General features: G+C 34.2%; 1 protein-coding gene across 1 annotated transcript; it reads right to left on the bottom strand.

Moving 5' to 3' along the window:
* Positions 1 to 590: 590 nt before the first annotated feature.
* Positions 591 to 26273, bottom strand: LOC110101724 (mRNA-decapping enzyme subunit 2). The gene is made up of 8 exons (XM_020829749.2): positions 25965 to 26273; positions 20531 to 20682; positions 16914 to 17041; positions 15612 to 15710; positions 11944 to 12096; positions 5358 to 5461; positions 5201 to 5268; positions 591 to 1237 (listed from the first exon to the last, which is right to left on the bottom strand). Exons 1-8 carry the CDS (start codon positions 26048 to 26050, stop codon positions 1056 to 1058), a joined length of 972 nt encoding a protein of 323 aa, XP_020685408.1. The 5' UTR covers positions 26051 to 26273; the 3' UTR covers positions 591 to 1055.
* Positions 26274 to 27183: the final 910 nt, after the last annotated feature.

Raw genomic sequence — 27183 nt, 5'->3', positions numbered from 1 at the left:
ATGCCAATGATATTAAAATATATTTTAAGATATAAGATGAATTTTTAATGATATATAGACTTTGAAAATTGACTTTGATATATATGAGTGAATTAACTAAATGCAAAGTTACAACCTATTAACCATTAATATTTAAATCCTTGAGCTCCAATGTAAATATCTTGATATAATTGAGCTTATTTCAAGACTTCTAACTCTCTTTAAGCATACCTTTATAACTTTCATAAGTGTCAAATAATTGAGAGATTATTAGGTGCGGAGTGCGGACGGGAAGTTTTAAATTACTGTAGTTCTGTACTTCATAACTGTACATTTTACTTTAAAATTAGTGCAATCTAACTTTTTAATGATTAACTATCTATTGCACTAATTTCAAAATAAATAATCATCTTAATCAAATTTGAATTATTATATTATGGCTCAAATTTGCTCCTTAGATAGGCTATCCATAATCCCAATCATTATTATTTTAAAAGAAAACATATTTCTTTCATAAAAATAATGAAGATTTCCAGTCTTCTATCCATGCAAATCAAATTATGCAAGGCATCAAAGGCCCAGATAGAGCTAGCTAGCTCACTTTAAAACTCTTTAAAATGTAATATGATATCTATCAGAAAAACAAAGCTCCCATAAAAAGACAAAACAGCTTAGAAACTTAATTCTCAGGCATCATAGGCAGTTGACTTTCATACAGGAGATGAATTATATTCTGTGCGGACATCGAATGTTGTTCGGAGCGAATCAGAGCACGCCACGTCACCTCTCTGCTATGTATCCGTTGTGTAACAGGTGATATGAAGCGCTCTGATTTGCCTTTGAACAGTCAATCTGGTATTCACGCAGAATAATTTCTCCAAACAGGGAATGGACATTTATATACTGAAGGACCAGTATGGTGGTCTAAGCAACTTAGAAGGTCATATTTAAGCCTTTACAGCCTAGAAATCATTACATAAAACCCCTAAGAATTTTATTTCTCTTAAGGGGAATAGAAAGTTCTCTTTGGCTATGCTAAGTATATATAATTCAGCTGCGAGAAGCTAATTTACATCTCACTTGGCAGAGAAAGCAGTTTCCATTGACTGAAGGATGCTGGGAATATCAAATCTGAAATTTCTGAAGCTTCTACCAGGCCTAACATCAGCGTTGTGAGAATCAGATGGCACTTTGTGCAGTGGGTTCTCAACAGTTGAAGCAGAACCTGAATTGCTCTTCACTTTCCACACACATACACCTGTTCAAGTTTGAATTGATGATTGTTAGTACAGAAACTTTCAATATCGGATTGGTTGATTTTTAGATATTTTAAGTGCTTGTAGACATTGGCTCCGCAGCCTCCCGATGACCAGGTTAGAAAAGTAGAGGTATTAGATTTTATTTATGGTAAGAAAAGTAGAGATTTTGGTTTAAATGAGAATTTGACTTTTAATATGACACAATGGAGAAAAATGATTCATGTAGCCGACCCCACCCCACATAGTGGAACAAAGACTTGATGTTGTTGTAGACATCGGCTGTGATGGGCTTTAGCTAGATTTGTATAGTAGATAAATGCTTTTGAAGGAGAAATTGAATGTGTTTATTGTCAGTTTTACCAGTAAGCACTTGCCGGGATGTTGGGAGTCATAAGGCCAAGTTTCACCAAAAAGTTTTTACAAGTTCAGGAATGTATTCCTTGAGGATAAGATGGTAGTAAGCGCCCATGTCAATGATGTTTACATCCGGGCTACATCAGGTAAGAGGGATGAGAGGATTAGGATTTCTCATGGGAAAAAAAATGCTAGAATCATTCCAACATGGATCAATCTTCTTTATACGCTCTATCATAGTTTTCCAAGAAAGAAAACCTCTATTATTGTCTTGATCTACCTTGCAATCCTGGGTGTTTACTTTCACTTGAATGCAGGCAGAGGAAAGGACTTGAACCCTTGTCAGCTCCAAAAATTCGTGTCCCGGCCTCCCCCGCATTCGGGGAGTTTTAACAGATTAAGTTCCGAGGTAAATTTTGAGAAGGCATGTTAGGTTTGTAGAAAAGTCACTACCCATATATTTCATTCTTATTTTGCGATGACTTTATGATCTGAATTCTGTTTTCCGATAGGCGCAAGCCCTTATAGTTAATTATCCCTCCCAATAACAAGAGAGAACTTTCAATTAAAGCTAAACATCAATCAAATACGTTGAGGATTAGGGGCGTCAACTTTAGGTCACGTGTCGGGTTTGGGTCGAACCCGGAACTGAACTGGTACTATTCGGGTCAACCCAAATCCGACCCATTTTTACAAACGGGTCGATTTTTTAGATCCGAACCCGACCCGCGATGACGTTCGACTTCGATCCTTGGACAACTTTCCTTCCAATCGGACTGGAAGTTACAACCTTTTGATCGGAAGCAACAACGGGAGTTCGCTCGCAATGACATTGCTATTCGACTTCGCTCCTTGGACGACATTACCTTCCAAGCGGATCGGAAGTTACAACCTTTTGATCGAAAGCAACGACGGGAGTTCACTAGCTGTGACATTGTTGCTCGACTTCGCTCCTTGGACGACGTTACCTTCCGATTGGATAGGAAGTTACAACCATTTGATCAGAAGCAACGACGGGAGTTTGCTCGCTATGAGATTGTTGTTCGACTTCGCTCCTTGGACGGCATTCCCTTCCGATCGGATCGGAAGTTACAACATTTTGATCGTAAGCTACAACATTTTGATTGGAAGCAAAGACAGGAGTTCGCTCGTTGTGACAATGTTGTTCGACTTCGCTCTTTGGACGACGCTCCCTTCCCATCGGATCGGAAGTTACAACATTTTAATCGAAAGCAATGATGGAAGTTGGCTCGTTGTGAAGCTAACTTTCTCCCTTTTGTGCACTTCTTTAGTTCAAAACCGGGTCATTGTCGGGTTTTCGGGTCAACCCGAACCCAACTTGGAATTTAAAGCAGGTCGAAAATCAGGACCCGAACCCGAAATTTGTGTCGTGTTCAAGTCGGGTTTTCGGGTCATGTCAATTTTTGACACCTCTATTGAAGATACGTGGTATCTGGCATATAGTAGCAACATGGGTTAATATTTGAGAGTTGCTATTTAAAAATCAGAAATTTCATCATCTTGCACTTAAAGCGGATGGTGGGGGGAGTGATGAACCCGATCAAGATCACATCGTTCAGTCGTCCCGGGCCAACGTGGTCTGTGGTCTACTTAGTCAGAGGAGGTAGTCGGCCCAACCTGACAGAAGGATCCTTGTCGGCAACCATAGGTTGCATCGTCCAAGGGTACCTTGTAGACCTTAGGTGGATGTTTGTCTAAAGGGACAAATTTGAATCTACTTTAGCTAACAGAGAGCTTTGTGCCCTATCGATTATAACATATTGATTCATATCTCAAAGATTTGATGTCATTGGGGAGCTTACAGACTCTGGCAATAATCGTAATTTAGTGGTGTCATTTGATAGCAAACCACCCGATTCAGAGGGCCCCATTCATAATATTTACCTACAATGTCATTTGGTGGCAAAACTGTCGGTTAGAGGACACATGTCATGTTCTTCCTAGCATAAGATGGTTTGAGAATGAATCCTAGTGATATTCTCAACCAAACACTAACTCTTTGTGAGATGAAGTGTATTTCAAATTTGTCTACCTCGGCAAATTGTTGTGGATGATGGATGAATTTTGTTTTAAGTGTTTGATGATTTATTTCAATTTTAAATATTTGAATTTTGGAATTTTTTGATAATTTGGATTTTGTGGCGTTTAGGTGGCATTTCAAATGTTTGGAATTAATCCCACCGGGTGAGATATACGTTCAACATGGCCATCATCGGAGTATATGAGCAATTTTTACTTCATTGAAAATAATGGATGAGATCCATTATAGGCTTCAAATCTTTGTTAGTGAATTCTTCTTATTATAAATCTTAAAGGTCTAACATGAACGTATTTAAACAAATATTATGGCTGATACCGCAACCGTATATTTGTTTGATGGTTCGAGCCGTGTTGACTCCTATCTACCTGTATAGGAGGATCGAGCTCGAACTTGGGTTTATTGTCTGACCTGCGTAGCATCACTAAATGTCACATGTGTACCCATAACACGATCGTTGGGGCCCATGCGGGTATTTGATTACACATGCAATCTTTTGTGTTTGTGTGTATACAAATTGTAGTGCACGTGCGAGGACAATTTTGGAATATTTGGTGTTGATTAATTGTGTGGACAACTATCAGTTGAATGTACACAACTCTCTATATAGAAGCCCATAAACGTCTTCTATCCACTAGTATAAATGTTGCGAATCGAGCAGCATGATGTCGCACTGCGGTCATTTTCCCGTTTTATACAGGTAGACTATCGTGCACTACTTGTTGTTTTTCGCAAGTAGATTTTTGAGTACTAACGAATCTCCTGCTATCGGTTGTAGATGCTTGCATCTATTACAGTTCTTTCTCCTTTTCCCATAGACAACATATTGAATGTAGAATGGGCCCCCTTCAGCGGCTCGTAGATATTTACATTCGCTATAGCCATTTGGCCTTTGGTTCGTAGATGACATTTTGCATATATAGCAGGCCTCCTACAATGGCACATGGGAACTCGCATTTGTTGCATATCATCCGGTGTTTGATTGCAATTGATCAATGTGTTTGATCACCATTGAACAATGAGTGATCATAAAGGTGCCATAGCATTCATTGCCTTCTGCTACAACAACTTATGAACTGATGTTGATTGTTGGGTGAGTTGTTTTCATCATAACCTTCTTCTCTTAGTTTCTAGTTGTGTTGCATTCCTTGTGCCTGATTGTGGGTAACTGCAATTACCTATGAGAGTAGAGATAAGTTGGAAGACGGAAACCCAAACTCACCCTTATATCATGCAGGAGAGTAGAGATATAAAAAAATTTACTTCGAATTTTTCTTACTTTTTAAAAGTAGAGATAAATTTTTAACTAGCGAAGCTCAAACCTTTCTAAACTTGCTCAGTTGTCCAGTAAGCATTTGCCTTGAGGAGAAGTCATCATAATAAAAAATTAAGGCTTCATTTGGCGCAACTTTCTTACTGCTTCTTAAAACAACTTTCTAGTACAAAAATTTAAATTTTTGTACTAAAAAATTACTTTAAGATACAGTAAGAAAGCTGTCCCAAACGAAACCTAAAGCATTAAAATAGAAAATGGGATAATTACAGTAACCTTTTGCAGATGCCTCTGTTTTCTGGCCGGCGGGGGGAGGATTTGCTGCAATCCATGCTTTTAATCCACTGCAGAAAATCAGGATCAGGGGGTCTAAGATTAAGAGAAGAAAGAATATTCAAACCAAATAATGTCACCGAACGACAGAAATACTGACGTTAGGAATGGTGCAACCATGTAAAGCTTCAAACCATTTGCTCCACGTGAAAATTCCTCTTCAGTTGCTGGCAGAATTTCATCAAGGCGGTGCCATGAGATTTCCTGCACAGAATGGCAAAAATATTGCAATGAACCCAGCAAAAACTATTCACATAAGTATTACTCCAAATGGGAATTCCTTCAAATCCCGACCATTTTGCTTAAAGTGAGAAGCAGCCAAGCATAGAAAAAATAGCACTTTACTTATTCACTTCATGCCAAGTCAGTGATTAAAGAGATTTTAATGTTATTTCATTAATCAGTTGACTATTGTAATTATTATTCACTGATTTTACATCTTCCCTATTAGAAGCTCTCCTAGGATTATATAAATACTACACAAATTTTTAATGAAATACTCAACCAATCCTTGACAAATCTTGTCATGGTATCAAGTCTTAGGTTTTTTTCTTCATTTCTATAAGCCACAGCCTTCATCGCCTTAATCATTACAGCATTATCTCTATCCTTCTTTTACTTTCCAAACAAATACTACAATATTTTCCTTCCCAAACACAAAATATCCATGTTCTTAGGTTTTAGGTTCATTTGGAACCGAGAAACACAACCCAAAATCCAATGGGAGAATTATAAACTTATATCTTTTTTGATAATTTTTTTGAGTAATCAATTAGTTTCAATTAATTACTTTTAATTAATTAATTAATCTCAATTAAATTTTAATTAATTAATTAATCTCAATTAAATTTTAATTAACCAATTAGTTTTTATTGCTTAATTTCCACTAATCAATTATTTTAATCAAACTGATTTTAATTAATTAATTAACTAACTTTAATTAATTATAATTAGTTAATTAGTTTTAATTAACTAATTCTAATTAATTGAGTAGTTTTGATTAATTAATTTCAGTTAACTAATTAATCTTACTTAATTGACTTTAATCAATTAATATATTTCAATTAATTCCAATTAACTAGTTAATTGGAATTAAGTAATCATTCCTAATTAATTAATCTCAATTAATTAATTTTAATCGATTAACTTCTATTAAATATAAATTAATTGAATCAATTAATTAATATTTAAAGCAATTTTAACATTTTTTTTATTGAATTAATCGATTAATGTTCAAATTGAGTCACTTTCCAAATATAATAATTTCCCGAAGCAATTTCGGCGTCCCCTCCCCACAAAGGGAAATCGGGACAACACTTGTCGTTGTTTCTTCCCTCCTTGATCAGAGATCAACGGCGTAGGGTCTTTCAATTTTAAACCATTCTACCCAGATCAGAGATCGACGACATAGGGTTTTCAATTTTAAAATTCATTTGCTCATATTAAAAATCAACGGCGTAGGTCTTCCAAAATTAAAACCATTTGCTCGAATTAAAAATCACGGAGCGGGTCTTCGAATTGGAATTCATCCGCCCATATCAGAAATCGATGGAGCGGATCTTCAAATTGGTGAATGCTTGCTACTTTACAATTGCTAATATTTCATATTTAATTGTCCAAAGATTTATTAGGATAATCTTCTGTGAACATAGAAAATGACAATTATTATTACTGTCTTTCTAAAACCCGACAACCTACTGTTCGCTTGATTGAAGCGGGAATGCGGAGACTGAGGCGTGGGTTGATCGTACAGAGCAAGAGCAAGCCGATTGATCAATTTTGATCGACGTCTTGAAGGAGGCGAAATCGATCGTGCGGGCCTAGAGGCGGACCGGTTGACGGATTGCAAAGTCAGAGGCATTCATTCTAGCATTTGGAGACGGGCTTGGCTCGAAACGGTTAAGGCACGGGTGCGGTGTTCGGACTCAAGATCGGAAGACAGGTAGAGGCGGAGGAGGATGGATGGGGTGCTTCAACAAATCTTACGTGTGAGAGCGGGAAAACGCCGCAGGGCTGTCAGCTAGGAGGAATTGCAGAGGAGTCCGAGAGGTATTTGGATGGGGGAGAAAGCAGCAGTTCAGACGTGAGACTAGGATTTAGGCATAGAATCACGGACTGAATGCATACATTGGAGCCTAGGACTTCTTCCTTTGAACTCTTATGTGCGGTTTGAGGAAGACAAAAGATAGGAAGCAAGATTTTGAAATTGAAACGGTGGTAATCTTTTTATTCAATTTCTTCGACATTTTATTAACTAAGTTATCAAAAGAGTGTCATTTGGCGAAGTAACGTCTATATTCGCTCTGACATTGAGCTTTATTCTGTCTATTTTCTCTTTTTGTATTTATTTATTTTAAATTCAGTCAACAGTCGAACACATTAAATTCGTGTAGGATTAAAATAATATTTAAATTAAAACAGACACGCGTTTCCTAATATTTAATAATTAAATTTATTTAAATTACAAAAAAAATTATATTCAAATAATCTCTTAATCAAATAAATGGTGTTCAGGGACCATTCAAACCATATATCCATGAATATGTGCCTGACTGTTTGTATGCCTCAGGATTTCACTTTACACCGTTTGTATGCCTCAGGATTTCACTTTACACCGCCCTCGCTCGTGTACTTCGTTTACGCGACCAGGCAAGCCAACCAAACGGAGAGAGCACAAGATTGAAGACCAGAACCTTCTCGTTTTCTCGTCTTCTTCGCCAGTTCTTCTCTTCGTCATTTTTGTGACGAGGCGAGCCCAACTGAGCAGGCTACTGCTATATTTTAAGCCCGATATGTCCGAATACAACTATTCTCTCATCGTTCTCTTCACTCGTAGTGTTATATATATATATATATATATATATATATATATATAATAGTTCTCTTTTATGTATGCAAATTCTTCAATTTAAGAGATTAATTGGTGCTAGACAAGTAATTATGACATTAATTTATTATTATTTTCCATTTCTAATATGATGATATATTAATGTTTATACACTACTTAAAAATTGTAATTATGTGCCCGCATCATGCCCATGTCCTATATTTTTTATGATGACCATCCCGTATCCATGTCGTGTCTATATCGTTGTGTTCATGCATTATAGCATAAACCCCATGCCCCAAACTTGACAATTATTATGTCTAACACAGCGATTAAACATTTTCATGTTGATGGGGGTGGGTCACAATGCTTATATCATGAAGATGTGCCAATTGACCTTATAAATACCCATCTTCTCATTTGATAATAAAAGAGATGTGAGACACAACTGAGATGAAAACTCAAGCCTTATTATCCAATTAACAGAGATGGGGCTTGAAAATATTAGAATTGTAATCTATCTCTTGATCAATAAAATATCTTTCCCCCTACAATGGATATAGGCTACAAAGTCAAACCGTTTAAAAACTTGTACAATATCCTCCAATCTCTCGATATTCTTTTCATTACCATGTTTGGGCCAAACTTATCAATAAGTAAATTGACTCAAGGATGCACCCTCTCAATCCCCTAACTCTTGTGCTCCCTGGTGATAAGTTATGTAGACTCTTAATTAGATCTCATCCATAATCCCCCTTCCCATTTTCTATGGACGATAGGTGTCAAGATTACATGGCACATTAACAAGATATCACCAATGACCAAAGTTCTTAAAAGAAACTAAGCGGGATGATACAATGAATAAAAAAGAATTGAGAAATAAGGAATTATCTTTATAGAGCAGTGTAATAGCTATGACATCATATTCTATAATGATGTGGCAAGTTTGAAGGGAGGATAATTAATGAGAGAGATATATAGCATGATGAGCACTAATGAGAGATATATAGAGCATGATGAGCACCAATAACGAAGAAGAGGCTGACAAGCATTTGAAAGTGTTTCAAAATATGAAGCCACCTTTATTCAAGGGCGTTGTAGAGCCAACAATGATTGCATACTAGTTGAGAAGGATTGAAAAAGATATTTCTTCGATGATCCTAACAACATAAAGGTAAATTTAGAAATGTTTGTGTTAGGAGAAGAAAAGTGAGGTTTGCATCAACAAGAGAAGATATTTTAAGAAAGATTAAACTTTATAATGTCATAAATTTTTAGATGCATACTAGTTTGTACCACCATCAACATAACAATAAATATAAGATCCCTTTATCCGAATGATACAAAGTGGCAAGATTTAGATGTAGTATGAAGTTCAAGCAAAGCTTTGGCAAGGTCTCCTCTATAGTTGATTAGCACTCCTAAGAAGATTTTTAGGTTTGTGAAAGGACTAATTGATAATCTTAGGTAACCCTTCAAAACTCTCCAAAATCAATGATTTTTCCTAAGTTAGTAAAAAAAGAAAGATTAATTGAGAATGACATGACTACGATACAATAGAAATAGGAGACTAGAAAAAGGAAGATGGGTGGAGTAGGTAGTTTTGGTAGAAATAAGTCCAGGTTTGGTTCTAAGGAATCAAGAAGGAAGTAGTCACTGTATGGAGGAATTGGCAGAGTTTCCTCAATTTGTGGGTAAAAGGCAGTTAAGAAAGGGTTTTATGGCAACTAGGGTTATCAATATTTGACCCGATCTGAAAAATTCTAGGTTCAGGTCAACCTGTTTTCCATACAAGTCGGATTTGAGCTCAAATTTCTGACCCATTTTTAAAATCGGATCGGATTCAGGTTGACCCTAAAACTTGAAAATCGCCCGAATTGACCCATGCAGACCAACCCTAGAGTCTGTTGCTGACCCGCGCTCGCATCGCACTGGCGTAGTGGGTGCACCCTCCAACACCAGCACTCATATGGCAAGTCGCAGCACGCCCGCATCAAGCCTGGACCCTCTTGCCGCCACGTCCGCACCGCCCCCTTCACGCTTGCATTCGTGCCTTGTTGTCATGCACGCACCAGCTTGCGTCCGCGGTTCTGCGCCTAATCTTCGTATTCCGGTTTCCGGGACGTGTTGGGCTGACCCAAAATTGATTCAGACCAAGTTCGGGTTAAGAATGCTGACCAGAAACTATAACCGGGTCGGGTCAAACAATGAAAAATCAATTTCAGGTTGAACCCGAACCCAACCTGAAAACCCGTTTTGACACCCCTAATGACAACTGACCAATGTTTTCAAGTTCAACATAGAAACAATGAGTGTCTGCTTAAAGAGCAGAAAGAGAATTTTGATTTCATATTAGGGGACCAATGCAAAATTGGAGGTATATAACTCTATTATAAACATAGCTTCTAATGAATGGTTGACCAACAGAGAAAGGTATCTATTGTAACTAAGCCTATAGTGAATCAGAGGCAACAATTTAAATTTGGAGAATCACTACTTCAGACCAACGTTAATATTTAGATCCAACAAGAAGAAAAGCATGCATCAAATGTAACTTTTAATTCAAAGTATACGATTAGAATTTCTTCTTAATTTATGTCAATCTATCACATCAATGTGTGCAATTTGATTTTGGAGCAGACAGAACAAGCCCGAAAGGGCCTAATTCCAGGCATACCTCGATCCATTCACGCTGAGCTCACGATGATTCAGTGGCAGGTTTCGGTATCAGTGGACATGATCTTGATTCAATTGAATGAGAGCCTTCCATCTCACTCAATGTTGTTGCAGAGGAGATGAAAATTCGCTTGTTTACAAGAAAGATAGAATTCACATGGATCAGTCACAAGTGTGTGTGTGTGTATATATATATATATATACACACACACATCATATGTATGCATATATTATAATGAAAGAAAAGTTCACTCTTTGGATAAAAAAACTGCAAAATGATTTTGAGGTAAACAAAGCTACCTCCTTCTGTTGATTTGGTGTTGTTGAAAAGCAGTGAAAATAAGGACATCATCAACTAGCCACATGAGGGGGTCCATACCCTACCCTCATACACCCACAAAATAATGAAAATTATTTTTTAAATTAAAAAATAAAGGTCTTTAATTGGGGTTGTAGATGGCCTCACCATGCACTATTTCGGCAACTAACGGAAGTTAGTTGTATATATATATATATATATATATATATATAGAGAGAGAGAGAGAGAGAGAGAGAGAGGAAGGTGGACTCTCTTATGCTAACTCTTCTATCTTTTTTCTTCCCCTTCTTTCTCATAGTCTACTCACAAAAGCCGAAAGCCACTCCCTATCAAAAGTTATTCGTGTCCCCTCTTGTTGTGCCTATATCATTTTCTAGTTATAAAATCATGCTTTATAGAAAAAGGATACATAATGCTTTTAACTCAAGCCTCTGATACATCTACTTCAGGATCCTAAAGACAACTTCAAAGTTGTAGTTTGTATTCCAAACAATTGAGTTAAACAACGGATGAGCTTCTCATTCACGAATAAGTACCTTGTCAACAATAGTGAAGTTCTGTTTTCAGTTTTTTTTTTTTTTTTTTCACTGACAAGAAAAGGATAGACAATACAAGAAACACATATAAATCTACTGAACATTATTTAGACACGAGATAACTAAACAGAATATCAGCAAAACAAGTCAATGGAGCTACTGTTGAAGTTACAGTTTTAGGCAAAAATGAAACACAGCAAAAAAAAAAGGATCAACGAAGATTAAAAAGAGAAGAAATACCAATGGAAAAAGCAGTGCAACTACTGCAATTCAAGCAGATATACTCCTCAAAACAATGAAATGACCAAGATGAGTACACGTAACATACGCTGATCTCTTTCTTGGTTTGAGGTGCAAATGCAGTATCTTCCTTCACACCTGCTATTATGTAGAGTCTAACCCTCTGCTCTCTAATTACAACTTCAATATAGTCATCCAAATTCAAGAGCTTGGAAATATTAAATCCAGTTTCCTCTAATACCTGCATTAATCATGTAAACATAGAAAAGGTCATTTTAGGCAAAATGTGATCCAGCAGACATAAAAGATGATTAAGAGAACCAAATGGATCAAAACCAGCAAGGAATCTCTGCTATGTTTAAATATATTCAAAAAAAATTGTCCGGCTATCGTGAAACATTTTGTATCAGGATCGAATCAATTTTAGGACTCATGCCATTAATTACCCGCTTCACATATTATCCATCAATATCACTAAACCTTTACACAATATAACTAAACTATTAGAAAAATATATCTAAACTAATAAACAACAAAACTAAACTATTAATGACCTGCACACTTTTCCGATACAATTTTCTTTGAAAAAATTGAGTTTGATGTTCAGTTATTTTGGTACAAACTACTACTTTGTGCAAATCTCTTAAATTCTTGAAGGACAATATTTAGGCATCCTTGTAGGAACTATTTCCCCAAATTCAATGCATTTGATGAGCCAATCAAGTACATGCATTTGAACTCGATTTCTCTTTCAATCGACTACTGGTTCAATTGAATATTTTCATTTAACACATGAAACTCCTTCAAACTGCTTCAACATTTTTTAATTTTTTTTTTAGACAGCAATATTCCATTCTTCATTTTGCACTGATTTTCTTTTTATTTCTTCTTTGGCTGGGGGCACTGAATAAAGCATGGCTACCCTTATTGAGACTCTTTTTAGGTGAATCAAAATATTTTTCGATGGTCAAAATATAGTTCGATGGTGAATCAAAATATTGTTCGAGATAATAAACCCTGAAACATAGAATAGGAGAGGAATAAAGTGAGAGAGAGAGTGAAAAATAAAGAGATGGATGGCTGGTGGTGATTGTGGTAGCAATTGTCGGCGATGATTGTGCATGTAAGGGAAAAGATGAAGGGTTTGTGAGGTGGGAAGAGTTTTTTTAAAGAGGGAAGGAGGCGGTCAGCAAGAACTGAGAAAGGGTAACATGAGACATGTTAGCTGGATGTAAGAGAGATTGAATGAGGACAAGGGGCAAGTAGAGGTTAGTTTTGATCTGTTATGCAAGTGGGCTTGTTAGTGGTTGGGTGAGAGAATGAAGCAAAGTTATGAATGGGAAGTGGTCGGTGTGTTGAGCTCGTTCGAGGAGGCAATTTTCTTTCATGTTTGAGAGTTTGCAAGTATTATGCAAGATCAGCGAAGCGGGAGATGTGCCTTTGGTTTGGGCTAGATGTACGAGGTAGAGCTTGTGAGAGTTTCGTGCAAGTCTGCAAAGAGGAGTTCTTGTAAAGGGTAGCGAAGAGTTAGGGTAAGATAATATGAGTAATGAAAATTAAGGAAGGGCAAGAGCAAAGCTTCGACAGGGCAAGTGAGGCATAAATATGGGTTAGAGGGAGTGAATTGGATAATAGGTGCTCGAAAGCAAAGAGAAGTAAACAATTGAAACTAAGAGTAATAGGAGCAAAAACTTTGCTTTAGTTTTTTTGTTTTTTCTGAATGATGAATAGACGAGATGCAAACAGGACCTCACGCATACAAGGTTTATGGATTTTTGGAGTGCGAAGATATATATATATATATATATATATGATGCATATGTTGTTTCTTCGCAAAATTTGTCATTTGTGCATTTCAAATTGAACGTCATCTTCTATGTGCGTGTGCAGGTATAGTTTGTCTTGCTTTTGTGCAATAGATAGAGAAATATGGGCCTTCTTTCTTAGCAAGTTCAATGTTTCTGATGTGTTCACAGGATCTGATTTATGAAATAAGAGATGTTTGAGTGATTTTTAATATAATAGAGATGTTCCAAACCAAACTCGCATGACACTGCATTTGTTATCCATCGTTATCATCATGTTCAATTGACTCAACCTGCTGGTACTTCCTTGATAACTTTGATGCCCCAATAGCCTCGACACAATCCGTTAAAATGAGCAACATTTACATAATTTTGATTTATATAATACATATAGAACCTCATTTCTGCACAACGGCAACTGTTGTCCACCACTTTTGTCGCATTTGACTAGGTCGTTTGCGAAGTAAATATCGAGGTCAACACCGTCCTTCTATAAGTAGCCTCTCTTCAATTTATTTGTCCCATTAGTCAGCTTATGAATGCTAATCTTCCCTAATGATGTTTAGGGAAACCTCTCCACATGATGAGCATGTATTGGACAAATACTACATAAAACTTATCTCATTTTTATTACAAACATTATGATTAAAGTTCTGAAACATAACAAGAACTATGTTTTACTCTCATTTCTTGACAGAACTAATTTATAAATCTATAATAAAATGTCACGCAATACTTGGTACAAATAAATGAAAAATAAGGATTCATAAGCAGATCCTAAATTTATAGGATAAGATTAATAATAATAATGATGATGATTATAATTGTGAAGGAAGAGATTGCACAATTTTTGTTCATATAATATATAATTTTAATTGTCCAACCTATGTTCATAGTTCATATTTCTGAGAATTGATGTGTCTACTACCCTTATCTTGTCCATGTTCCATATTCTGAGAATCAATGTCTACATGCTTTATTGAATACTTCAATTACAATAGCACAAAGATGAATGCCAACCTGGTAGACAGAAGACAAATAGAAGGTTGGTTCTGAATTCCATTGAACGCAGTGCCATGGTGCGTAGTTTGTGCGGTGGGAAAACCAACCAGTTTAATAACAGGTAAGGAACAACCATCCTGTCATGAAATGAAAAACAAAATTATAGGATAACTAGATGGAGGAAAGGCCAGAATCCCCAAAGCATCTGTGATATCCAAATTCCTACAGCTTTGATTGCCGTATTGTTTCTCCATTTGCACATGTCAGATGTCATGGTTCTAAATGTCATGCTGTTCGTATCAATTAATTCACCATAGATATATTTGACTCTGAGTATGAGAGATTATGGATTTACATTCTACACATACAAAGTCCCACTAAACACCTTAGCGTTGAATTTAGAGGGAAAATTAAGGAAGCTATCGTGTCCCTGATCTATCTAACAATTGGCACGGCATTGCAGACTAATTGTCATAAACTTTCTGTCAGAACAAAGCAACTAAAACTGTTTCACTCAACTTAAACACTGTATTACGGAGGTTAATAAAATAAGCATCTTCACTCTAGCAAGTAGCAATGCTTACGCAAGCCAGAAAACAAGCTTACAATCTTTTGCTTAAATGTTATTACTTGGATATTGAAAATATATTTGTATGGTGGAGGAAATTTTTGGAAGGATAGGCTGAGAAATGATAATATGAGGGGCTTATATGAGTATAATCGCTTGAAAATATAATAGTGGATCCAGAGAGATGATTTGTCATTTACAATGTACAATGAAAAATAGTTGATGCACCAATAAGACAGGAAATTTTGTGAAAGGAGGTTATATCCTAAATAACACTAAAGCTCCGCACTAATCCAATAATAAGGATTCCATTTCATTGTTGTACTAAAGCGTCATTAACAAAAAAAGAAAAGGATTCGGCAAGTCATCATTAGAAATTACTTCACGATATGCGCATATATGATCTTCCTCATCCTTGCTCTTTTTGCCACGAGGAAAGCTCCAGCTAGATCCAGACTTCCAACCTTTCACGAGTAAACACTGCAAAAGACATTACATAAATGAAAATACTCAACACAAAAGAATGCAAGAATAAGTTTGATACTTCTAATGAGTACCACAAACACTATGCCTTATAATAATAAATTAATTGAAGGATCATATTTTATGTTGCACAAAGTGCAGGAAACAGAAACCTGGATATGAAAATTATGAAAAAAAAAACAAAAAAGAAACAAAAACACAGCAAGAATTTAAACAGATAAAATGAAGTAGCTAAAATGATCATTAAAGGTTAACAATGCAATGAAACAGGAACCTGGATATGAAAAATAAAAAAAAAAAAAAAAAAAGAATTTAAACAGATAAAAATGAAGTAGCTAAAATGATCATTAAAGGTTTTACAATGTAATGAATCAGATCTACTATGCTCAACCTTCAAACCCCACCACCAATCCCCCAACAACAACAACAACATCAAGCCTTTGTCCCACTATGTGAGGTCGGCTACATGAATCCTTTTTCTCCATTGTGTCCTGTTAAAAGTCAAATTCTCGTTTAAATCTTTCCCCACCACCAACCCCCGTTGAAAAAATAATAATAATAATAATATATATATACACAAACACACACACGATCACTTCTTGCATAGTTCCTCTATCAACTGTCCTTAAAGTTGGCTGAGTAAATTTAATAATTCATTAATCAATATCTTCCAGGGTGGATTTGACCTAGAAGTTGTCCCTCTCTACTACAGATTCATTCTGCAATGAGCTCTGCACATGCCAAAGCTCGAAATACTTGATATTCATTTTTAGCATGTAATGAAACTAAAATAAACTGAGAGTCCCACTAGACAAAAAAATCAATATTCCACATCAAACTAAACAATACTACAAAATTCAAGCTAACATTGCTGTCTTTATTCAAACATGGCTATCTGTATAATCTCGGCAACAGCCAGCAATAGCAAACAATTTAAACTAGCCTTAGAATTGCATTGAACAACCAAATACCAAAGTTAATAGTTCGGTATAAAAAGAGGAAAAGAGGAAAATCAGTCACGCTTTTCAAGTATTATTTCTTTTTTTTTCTTTTTCTGCTTCTAGTATGAATTACTATATCAGGGAGTAAAGCAAGACATGAGCAGTTGGAGATAAATATTTAAAAAAAAAAAAACAGATTAGCAAAGAAATGAAAAGAAGTGACGAATAAGGTAGTATTTTCATGATCAGAACAGCTAACCCTTTCATAAGACTCGTCTAATATAATTGCCCCACTAACTGGCACCCGAAACTTGTAGGTAGTGAAGTCCTTGTATATGTCATCAAGATGGTTGATATATGGTCTTAATGCAGCACAATTATTAAACACTGTGAACCATTAAGGAAAACAATAACACAGAAAGGTGGAAAGAGAAAATTCTCAAGTTATCAAATAAATGCCAAAAATTTAAATCAATTAAGAACGGGACATTAATATTAAGCTACTAAAAGCAATAATCATACTCAAAAGTAAATATGTTCACAGGCAGGTGACAAATAAGGTATTGTATAAAAAATGCTCAGTTAGAAGCAACCTGCAAGGTTCACATGATAAAAAGTACTTGGATTGTGTGGGTAGATCGGTCTCTTAAATGAACTATCAAATAATATTTCCAATAGTATAAAAAAATGTCAATGCCTAATACATAGAAGTACAACACCCCATTCCAAAAAGGTGGTAATTATAGCTTGACTCATAAACCTAAATTTTACAATTTATTCAAATGAGAAAAGAATAATTTATGAATAGAAAAATGTATTTAGTGTTAAAAATGGAAGCATCTCATCGCCAACAAGTCCACCCTCACTGCGTGCGGATGACCTAAGTGCATCTTGTATGAACAACCCCCACATGTCCAATGCATCCCATCGATGATATTGTCCGACCCACCCTGCAAGCACATCCCAATGCCTCTACGTATGCTTGCTAGAGTCATCTACATTTGGGCACTCATAGTACATTGATGCTTCTATAGCAGTTTTGGTGTTGTCAGTTACGTCATCACTGAACTCGACGCCTAAGATGGCACCTTTGTTATTTCTTTCTATATCACCTGATTCACCTCTTATCAATATATGCTCCACTTCTTGATTCCGGCATCATACCACTTTATCCTATATTTTTCATCAGCATCCACTCTATAAGACCCAAATTTTCAAATAGGTGAGATAAAATTTATCAAAAAATTATACCCTATTTTTTCTCGCATCTTGAAATGATTTTATATTAATTCTCATCAATTTAAAGCATAAAACTATCTAATTACGTATGACACACAGATGAGTATCAAAATATCAACTTTTACATGTATAATGCTTTCTCATCAATGCGCATTATTATGAAATGATTAATTAATGTTTATGTCAATACCAAAGAATTGTTAGGTTTGAAATAATGAGATTAAAACTTAATGAATCCTATGAAAGGTCATATCATGTTAATTAGGTAGGCTGACTTTGATGACCTACCCAAAAAAAAGCCAACTCAAAAGAAATTGCCAGCTCTTGATAATGGAAAGTTGAAATGGTCCAACCTGTGTCAAGGAGATAAAAAGAAATTCTCGACTCTTGATACTAAAAAGTTGAAATATTTCGACCTACATCAAAGGGCTAGGTGAGATGACCTAATGATACAAAAAGGAAATAACCTATAAGTATAATATGCATATTGAAGGTAACGATCATTAAGAATGAGTAAGAGAATGAAAATAAGAAATTTAATGCCAGTCTCACTTTCAGGCAACAATTTTATTTGTTTCTAATTCAATCCTTCAAACATATAATTAATAAAGTATACATTGAATTTAAATGTAACGCATTAAGTTTTTTATGTTTTGAATATTAATGTTCCTTTTAGCTTTCATATGATAAGCATGGCATTTTATATTCTTTACTTATATGGTTGAACTTTAAATTAAAATATTTATCTCATTGAATTTGTACTCATTCGATGTTATACCATGATTTCGGGAAAAGGAAAGGAACATGTGGAATAGTGGAAAGGTGTCTAGTTTTGTTCTATACAACAATGTTATTGGTATATGATTTCGAAAGTATTATAGAAGATTACATGATGCAAATTAGAGACTTTTGGTAGGAATGAACTTACTTTTGAAGTTATTTTAGAAGCACAAGATTTGATTTGATAATTTTATTTATATGCACTTCCATTTCAATATTTACAATGGATCTATTAGATATTTGTTAAATGTCATATAGATCTTGGGATGATCCAGTCAACTAATTTTCACTCATTCAATTATCAGGATGTGTGTTGTGATAATTATGTTTAGTTGGATTATCCGCTTCTATAATGCCTCATGATTGTTTGGAGGAGGTAAAAATGGGATGTGGCACGCTCCATGTATATCACCAACTACTCAATTTATATCGCGTTGTGTTGCTCCTCATATGGATGCTCCAATCCCTAATGGTTCTCCATATGTGGAATCTCCCTTATCGTGCAATCCCTGATCTTTTGTTGAATATTTTAGGAGAGATAAGATCATTGTCCTTTGCCTAACTCCTATCATTTCCCCACACATTTTTAACAAGGGCTCGTAACTACTCATCACAAGTTGTCATCCTCCTTTCAAGGTAAACCAGCTTTCATATTATCTAATTAAGGGATCATGGTGTCAGGCTGAAAGACTTGTAGAAAAACACTAAGTATCTTACATGGATATATATATATATATATATACAAATTTAAAGTATCATTGATGTATTTGCTAAGCAAGCTTAAGGCTGGGGTTAGGCCGAACAAAAGACAGGGCATTTTGACTTTAGGCAACAAATAGGAACAAAAATTAGGCCAACCATGTTTTAAAGAAAGAAAGATACCTAAATCCATCAATATGAGAAACTTCTTGATTATCACTAATTAGCAGAATGGACATGACATTTTAGGGCTATAATTTCATTAAACTAATGTACTTAGAAATAAATGAATGTGACTTTAAATAGACCACAAAATTTTTATTTGGAAGAATTTTGGAAACTGAAAGGATATTATGGATTCTTAAAGGTAAATATAGTAAAACAACAATCAGGTTAGTTATTTTCATGGATCCATGTGTCGAGCATTAAATTCAATGAAAGCTAATTTGAGCATGAAAAAAATGAAAATATTAAGATGAATATGTAGGAAGGTCAGGACAGTATCTATTAAAGATTAAATAGTTGAAAATAGACATAGATGATTTTAAAATATTAAACCAAAATGTAGACGCATAATCGATTAGATGATTAGATAAATAAGTAAAATCTGTTTCAAAGGATTAAGAATGAAGGAATATACCTAAGGTAGTATTGATAAAAGCCATTTAAAAATATTTGTAATAAATAGATTTAATATCATATGTAGCACCCTCATTCTTACACTGCTTCATAAGTAATCATTTCACATATAAATAGCATGATTACATTTAAAGTGCTTCTCAGGACAAAAATGATGAAGTTTTCCGCATTAGTAGCATCGCATATACTATAATAAAATGGTATATCAATAATGATATTACCATTGCTTTGACAAGAATTCGGTAATATAGATTATGTTATCTACAATCATCTCGACATCCTTTTCTTCATGAATCAGCCCACATCCTACTAACATCCATTTCTTTAATTTTTTGCTTTAGTTAGACTGCTTTCACGTGAGATTATGATGTCATATATGGGTAAAGCTTAATCAATATATTTTACATTCATCTGCATTTCCATATATGGGCCAAAAGAAAGAGATGATAAGCACTAGCAGTGTAACTGATAAAATATTAGAATGTATTACTGAAGAAAAAAAGTGAATAAGCTGGATACTCAAAGATGAAAACTCTTTGAAGGAAAGAGACTTCAAAGATGGATTTTGTTCAACTGAATTGTCCTCATAAAACCAATGTGCTTGTTCAAGAAGAAAAAAGATCCTCTCAAACGACTCCAGATCTTCTTTTGGAACATTCAAAACAAACCGGCTGCAAGAAATACAAAATTTTCAGTTATAATAGATAACAAAGAAGAAAAACATCTTAAACTCTGATGCATGAAAATGAACTTGTTCCAAAAGAGAAGCCTTGAAATCATCTTTTAGTTATAGTTTTCTGTACTATCAACCTTTTTGCAGAATATTTTTTGAAGTAATGATGCTATTTTTTTGGTCGGATAACATTTTGCATGTAAATTTAAAATAGTAACTATCTTGATACTTGTTATCAACAAATCTAAGGCATTTCTGATATGTGATTGACTAAGTTTGCTAGAAATTGTCAAGTTGCTAAAATTTTAATTTCATAGGAACCCAATTGGTTAACATTGTGTCAATAGTGGCTTAATTTTGCATCCGCAAATGTCCCTAATTTAAGTGATTCATTCTACACACAACAATGAAACCTTTGCTGCAATAAAATTACAGTGAACATAAGTAATGGCTAATTTCCAGTTGATGTGATGAACTTGGTGTTGACGTAACATTCCAGTAGTCATCCAAAAATACTAGATTCAGGTGTAAATCTTTAGGAATTTGAAAGCAGCAAGAAACAATCTAACCATAAAGTTGTGAAATACGAAACTTATATGCAAACTTCCCCTATCATGTATCTAGCTAAAAATTGCAGGCCACAATAAGAAAAGAGAACATACACATATAAAAATCAATGTAACATCAGATCAAATGACATTAGAAGCTAACAAAAACTTTGGACGAAAGATTATGTCATGCAAAGTTGGTTGCAAAGTTTGGAAACAGGGGCTATGTGCCTTCCACGTGACATGTTAAAAATCAATGTTATCATCATGAAATCTCAAGCAGGTTATTTAAGGAGCTAAGTTATGTAAAATGGAAAATGATTGCTTGAATGACAACTAACAAAATGTCAAATAACAATAGCATAGCATGCACTTAATCTTTATTCTACTAATCTTAATCCCTTTATCTTCTAAGGTTCTCTATTATTCTAATTTTTCATTTATTTTAATCTGGAATCACCTATTACAACTATCACCTATAAAAAGCATACACCAAGATTCCTCACTTTAAATATCCTTTCTATGGATCTCCATACAAAATACAAAAAAGAATGGACTTTATTTTGATCATTGATGTCAATCGATTATGATTAGGAACTCCCTAATAACTCTACAACTATTTTTAATACTATTCAACATTGTAATATATATCTTTAATAAATCCAAAATACTCTTAACACATTTTTTAATGCATATCAAATCGGTTCTCGTTGTAATTGATTGTATGCCAATTTAAGATCAATAGAAATATTATAAAGATCCTTTATTAACTCTTCCCTTTTTTTCATCTATTTCCCCAGCAAAAAAATCATACCCTTAGTAGATCTTCATAGCATAAAACAAATAGAATTTTCAACATTAACATAGTTAACAACATATTGCAATATTACAAATTACTCTCCAAATCTAAACATCTATCATAGCCGGAGATAAAGCTTTAATATTATGCATCTTCATATCTCCAATTCACTTTTATGAATATATATATATATATATATCTTAATTTTGTTCTTTGTACTCTTCCAAAAAAAATTATTCTCTTAAAATTTTATTAAATAATTTATCAAAGATTTTTTTTCCCTTTCTTTAATGGCTTCATCTTTAACTAAGATCTTAAGTTCAATGCATTTAAATTTATAATTTATATAGATTGACTATATCTTGCCTTAGCCATATTATATCCCTTATTTCCTCATTCATTAATATCTACTTTATTATATAAATTATCAAAAATTATAAATTTTGTTTTGCTCATTATCCTATTTACAAGATTTCCGACTTCCTCGTAATCGCGCAAGAAGCCGTAGATACTCAATTTTGACACACTTTAAAAGTACATTTTCATTCCTTTATAATATTTTATATCTCCTAACTTCACCACCATGCCTCATTATTAATGTAAAATCTACTTGCATGCTCTCAAGCATTGAGTAAAATTAAAAAATAATAATAAAAAAAAACATCAAACCGATCAAATCAACCCATATCAAACCAAATTTCTTAAAAGCGAAAGAAGATTGTTAATTTTATAAAAGTTGAGCCGAATCAAACAATTCGGTTTCGTTCAAAATAATGATGAAAAAAATATAACAAACATCAAACTGATCATCATTCATATGACCAAAAAGGAGCAGTAAGAATTGATCTATATGATCTTCTTCGTTAATTTGAACTTATCAGTGTCCTAACTTTAAATCAAATTTTGAAGAGATGATAGGCATCACAATGTCAGATGGTGAATCCATTTAAGGGCTTTATTGAGAGGTTTATAGTTGATAAGTAAACAAGGTTTTCCTTTTTCTATTTCAACAGCATTCATAACATAAAATGTCATACAACTCCATTAGAACTAAGACTTATAAATAAGCCTTTTGGATAGAAGATCAAGGATCTCCATTTTATAAAACTCTAAATCTTTAATCATCTGGCAAAGTACAATTTTAATAGGAATGTTTTTCTCATTGAAGTTGACTTCGTGGGGAAGAGAAACACAATGAGTTTCCTATTCCAAAATATATGAGGGTTATCACCACAAATCTCATTATTAAAAATTTTTATTATATTCAAAATTTTACTTTGGATGGAATCTAAATGAAAATTTCTGTGGATAGTTTGTTTCTTCTTGAAGGAAATTTAACAGCATTTCCTCATGCTGAATTTTATTCATTTCATTCAAAATCATTTTTTAAGCATGAGTGGTAAGGTTAAAAACAAATTGATTTTAAAATTTTCCTAAATAGATTCCAGTGTTATCAATTGTGATGTACAAGTTATTTAAATTAAAAATAGTGTGCATGATACATTATGGAAGATTTTTTTTCTAAGAGAAATGGGGTAAGAATACAAATATCATATTTGCAACTAATAGAATTTGACAATTTTATTTAATACTGATTTAATTTCAGCTAATTGATGTTAATATTTGGATTATTTTTTCAAAATATTTGGAAGGAATGATTCCTTCAGCCCTCCATGAATGGAATTCATACCAGCTGCACTATTAATAAGAGTAGGGAAATTTTTAGTTTTGATGGAATTCCAATGTAATTCTTCATGGATATTATTTATTTGAACTTCTTCTTTAAGGACATTTAGCTATATTTTTTTAGGTTGAATTTTATTCATTACATTTAAAATAATTTCTTTAGGATCAATGATAAGCTGAAAAATAATTTGTTTTTTTAATTTTCCTTATTTGATTCTAGTGTTATCAATTTTGATGTTAGGCATTATTTTAGTTAGAAATGATGTGTCTAATATCATATGTTGTGAAAGAAATTTAAAAAAGAGAAATGAAGTAGAAATCTAAATGCATTTTACAATTTTTATTTAATACTCATTTAATTTCCACTAGTTAAAGTTAATCTCTGGGAACTTTTTTCAAAAAATTTCAAATTATGATTCATTCTTGAACGCAATTCATGTCAACACTACTATCTACAAGGTTAATGAAATTTTTAATAGCCTTTAGTAAAGAGTTAAGTTATTCTAAACCAACAATTATTTATTCAGACTCATCAATAAGAGTATAACAAGTCTCTCTTTTGTCATTGTTAAAAAGTTCAAGGCAAACCAAACAATTATACTATGTTATTGTTCCTATTTCAAGGAGAATTTTTCATTAGCAAGATGATTTTGTTAGCGAGATGACTAATCTCTTGTGTTAAATCTCAACTAGAGGTTATCTTTTCACTAGATAAATTTTTATGACTTTCAACAACATTATAAGTTTAAAAGTCTTCAGACGTGTCCTTTTTCAGCTAAAATATCAAGTATTTTGTTCTTGACTTTGTCATCAAAGACTTGGGTAAGAACTTTACTTAAACTATCTTTTTTATTTTTTATTAAGGTAATTAAACATTCATTTCAACTATGAATTTATAATAATCAAACTGTGCCCATTTGTCTAAGAAGTTATCTAAATCAGACTCTAATTCTAGGTTAATGGAGAAAATTTATGTAGATTTGGAACGCATTGTTCAAAGTTAAGTAAGAATTACATTAATTTTTTTCTTAATCCTTCATCAAGGTCTAACTCTTTAACTCATTAAGTTTCTTTTAGACTAGGCACTTATTAGCATAATAACCACATTTATAGCATTAAATATTATATTAGAATGTTTTAATGACTCAATTTTATGAGATTTATTTTTCATCATTTTTATCTTATGTTTAGAAAAATGTTCTCGTTTTTATCACTTATTGTTGCATTTCATATCATTTTGGAGGGTTTTCGAAAGCAAATTGCTCGTAAAAGGCTACCATCAAACATTTCTTTCTTAAGATGACACCTAAATTTAATATCATTACAAAGATCAAGGCCCTCTAATACACAAACATTGATAAGTTTACCGTATTACTCTTTGTTGTACAGAATCATGCTAGAGTAAGGGTCAAGATATTTTTTCTTAACTTTATCGGCATACAGACTAAGTAAAACTTCAATAAGACATTTATAATACATAAAATAGCTTATAAACTTCCCCAATATTCAGGAATTTCTTACCTTTCCATTTAGTCCTTGGATACAAGTGACATTGACTCTTCTTCTAATTGTTGTCTCCACTATATCTCTTATCATCCCATTAAAATTCTTTAAATATCATGTAGCAAATCTAGCCTTAATTTTAGACATCATCAACTCTTTCCCATTTTTCATAAAAAATGGGACAACAAGTGGTACATAACTTAGGGTGACATCATAATCAAACCTTCCTTACTACTCACTACAATCGAGTTAATTTGTAACACATCACTTACAAATTAACGTCTTCATACTTGTGTACTTCTCACAGCAATCAGGCTAGCATATGTTACTTCAGAGATCCCCCCTGAAATGAAAAGTTTAAACACCAGGACTCATGAATTTGAGATGATTTAGGATTTGAGATAAGATTTGAAGCATAAATTTTAACACGAGTAGACACGCCCCTTGCCAATTGTTTTAGAGTGAACTATCTATCAAAGTTACAAATCTTTGGGACTTGATACAGGAGCCTTGTTGAGGAAGTATCATTGGTGGTAAAGCCTTCGCTTTCTAAAGTTTGGCGAGGGAAAGTTTACGGAAACATTCAATTTCGAATAATGCAGAATCCTTCTCGATGGAAGAAAGGTGCCAACATACAGCGAGAAGTTCATCAAAAAATCAAAGAAAGCGCTGAGATTGATGTGCAAATACGGAAAATTATCTAAAACGAGGAAAACGGGATAGTAAGCGGAGAAATCGACTAACCTGCATAGATCGTCGAGGATCTCCTGTGGGGGAAGAATAGTTTTCATGGGCGTGCTGGAGGTTCGGTTGATAACATTGCCAGCCATCAAAGTACGAGGACTATAGAAGTCGAGGAAGAGGAAGAGTCGGTAGGAGAAGAATCCAATTTAGGGTTCTTGACCTCCACTGTGTCCAAAGAAGCTATCGAAAGTGGGAACGTCGGAGTTGACGACGGTTGCCGTGAGAGTCGATGACGATCGGAGTTTCCAGCCCTAAGTGAGCTCTCTAGCTTGTCCACAAAAGCCCAAATCGCTAACACGAAGTTATTTGCTATAGTAATCTATGACTATTAGATATGGCTAACTATTTGGTCCGGACACCGGACTTAGCTCTATATCTGGACCTCAATAACATGACGCCACGTGCTTTTACTCTTTACCGTGCAGCCCAATGACCTGACCCAGACCGGAACCCGGTATTGTTATGTTCGAGTATTACTAGGTATTGCTCGGTATTGCTAGGTATTGTTCAGTATTACTAGGTATCGCTTTGTCAATAACGAGAAATACAGTTCTGTCAAGAACAATATCTAGCAATACCTAGCAAAACCGGGGTATTGTTAGGTATTGCTTGGTATTGCTAGATATTGGTCTCGACAGATTGATATTTCTCGTTATTGCCGACCAATACCGAGCAATACCTATCAATACCCTAGTATGCACAAATCAGCCAATACATAGCAATACTGGGTCTGGGTCATCAGGCCGCACAGTAAAGAGTAAGAGCACGTGGCAACATGTTATTGGCGTCCGGATGTAGAGCTACGTCTGGTGTCTGGACCTAATAATTTTTCAACTATTAGGGGTTGTTTGGTACCACATGGAATTTGATTTAAGGATTTCGTAAATCCTCTAAATTCAGTTTGAAATTCTAAGGGGTTTAAATTCTAAAAATTGTTTGGTAACTCTCATAATAAATCCTATCAAATATTGTCTAACTGTTTGGCTATGAAACGGATTTAATGAGCAGACTCTTCCTCTCGAACTAATGGATTTCGTAAATCCGACAAAAACAAAATTTCGGAAATCCGGGATTTAGCACAAAAAGAGGAATTTTCCGCCTACGGCGGCTTTCGTTTGCCGTGAGATTTGGTTTTGCATTTTTAGGCTGTTTGAATGGATTTCGCTCATATCTGCCTTAATTTCAGCCTAAATCCTGCTGTCAAATAGCCCCTTAGACT

This window comes from Dendrobium catenatum, unplaced genomic scaffold (assembly GCF_001605985.2).
Source record: "Dendrobium catenatum unplaced genomic scaffold, ASM160598v2 fragScaff_scaffold_772, whole genome shotgun sequence".
Taxonomy (NCBI): domain Eukaryota; kingdom Viridiplantae; phylum Streptophyta; class Magnoliopsida; order Asparagales; family Orchidaceae; genus Dendrobium; species Dendrobium catenatum.
Note: the sequence above shows the minus strand (reverse complement) of the source record. Positions and strands in the feature narration are given on the sequence as shown.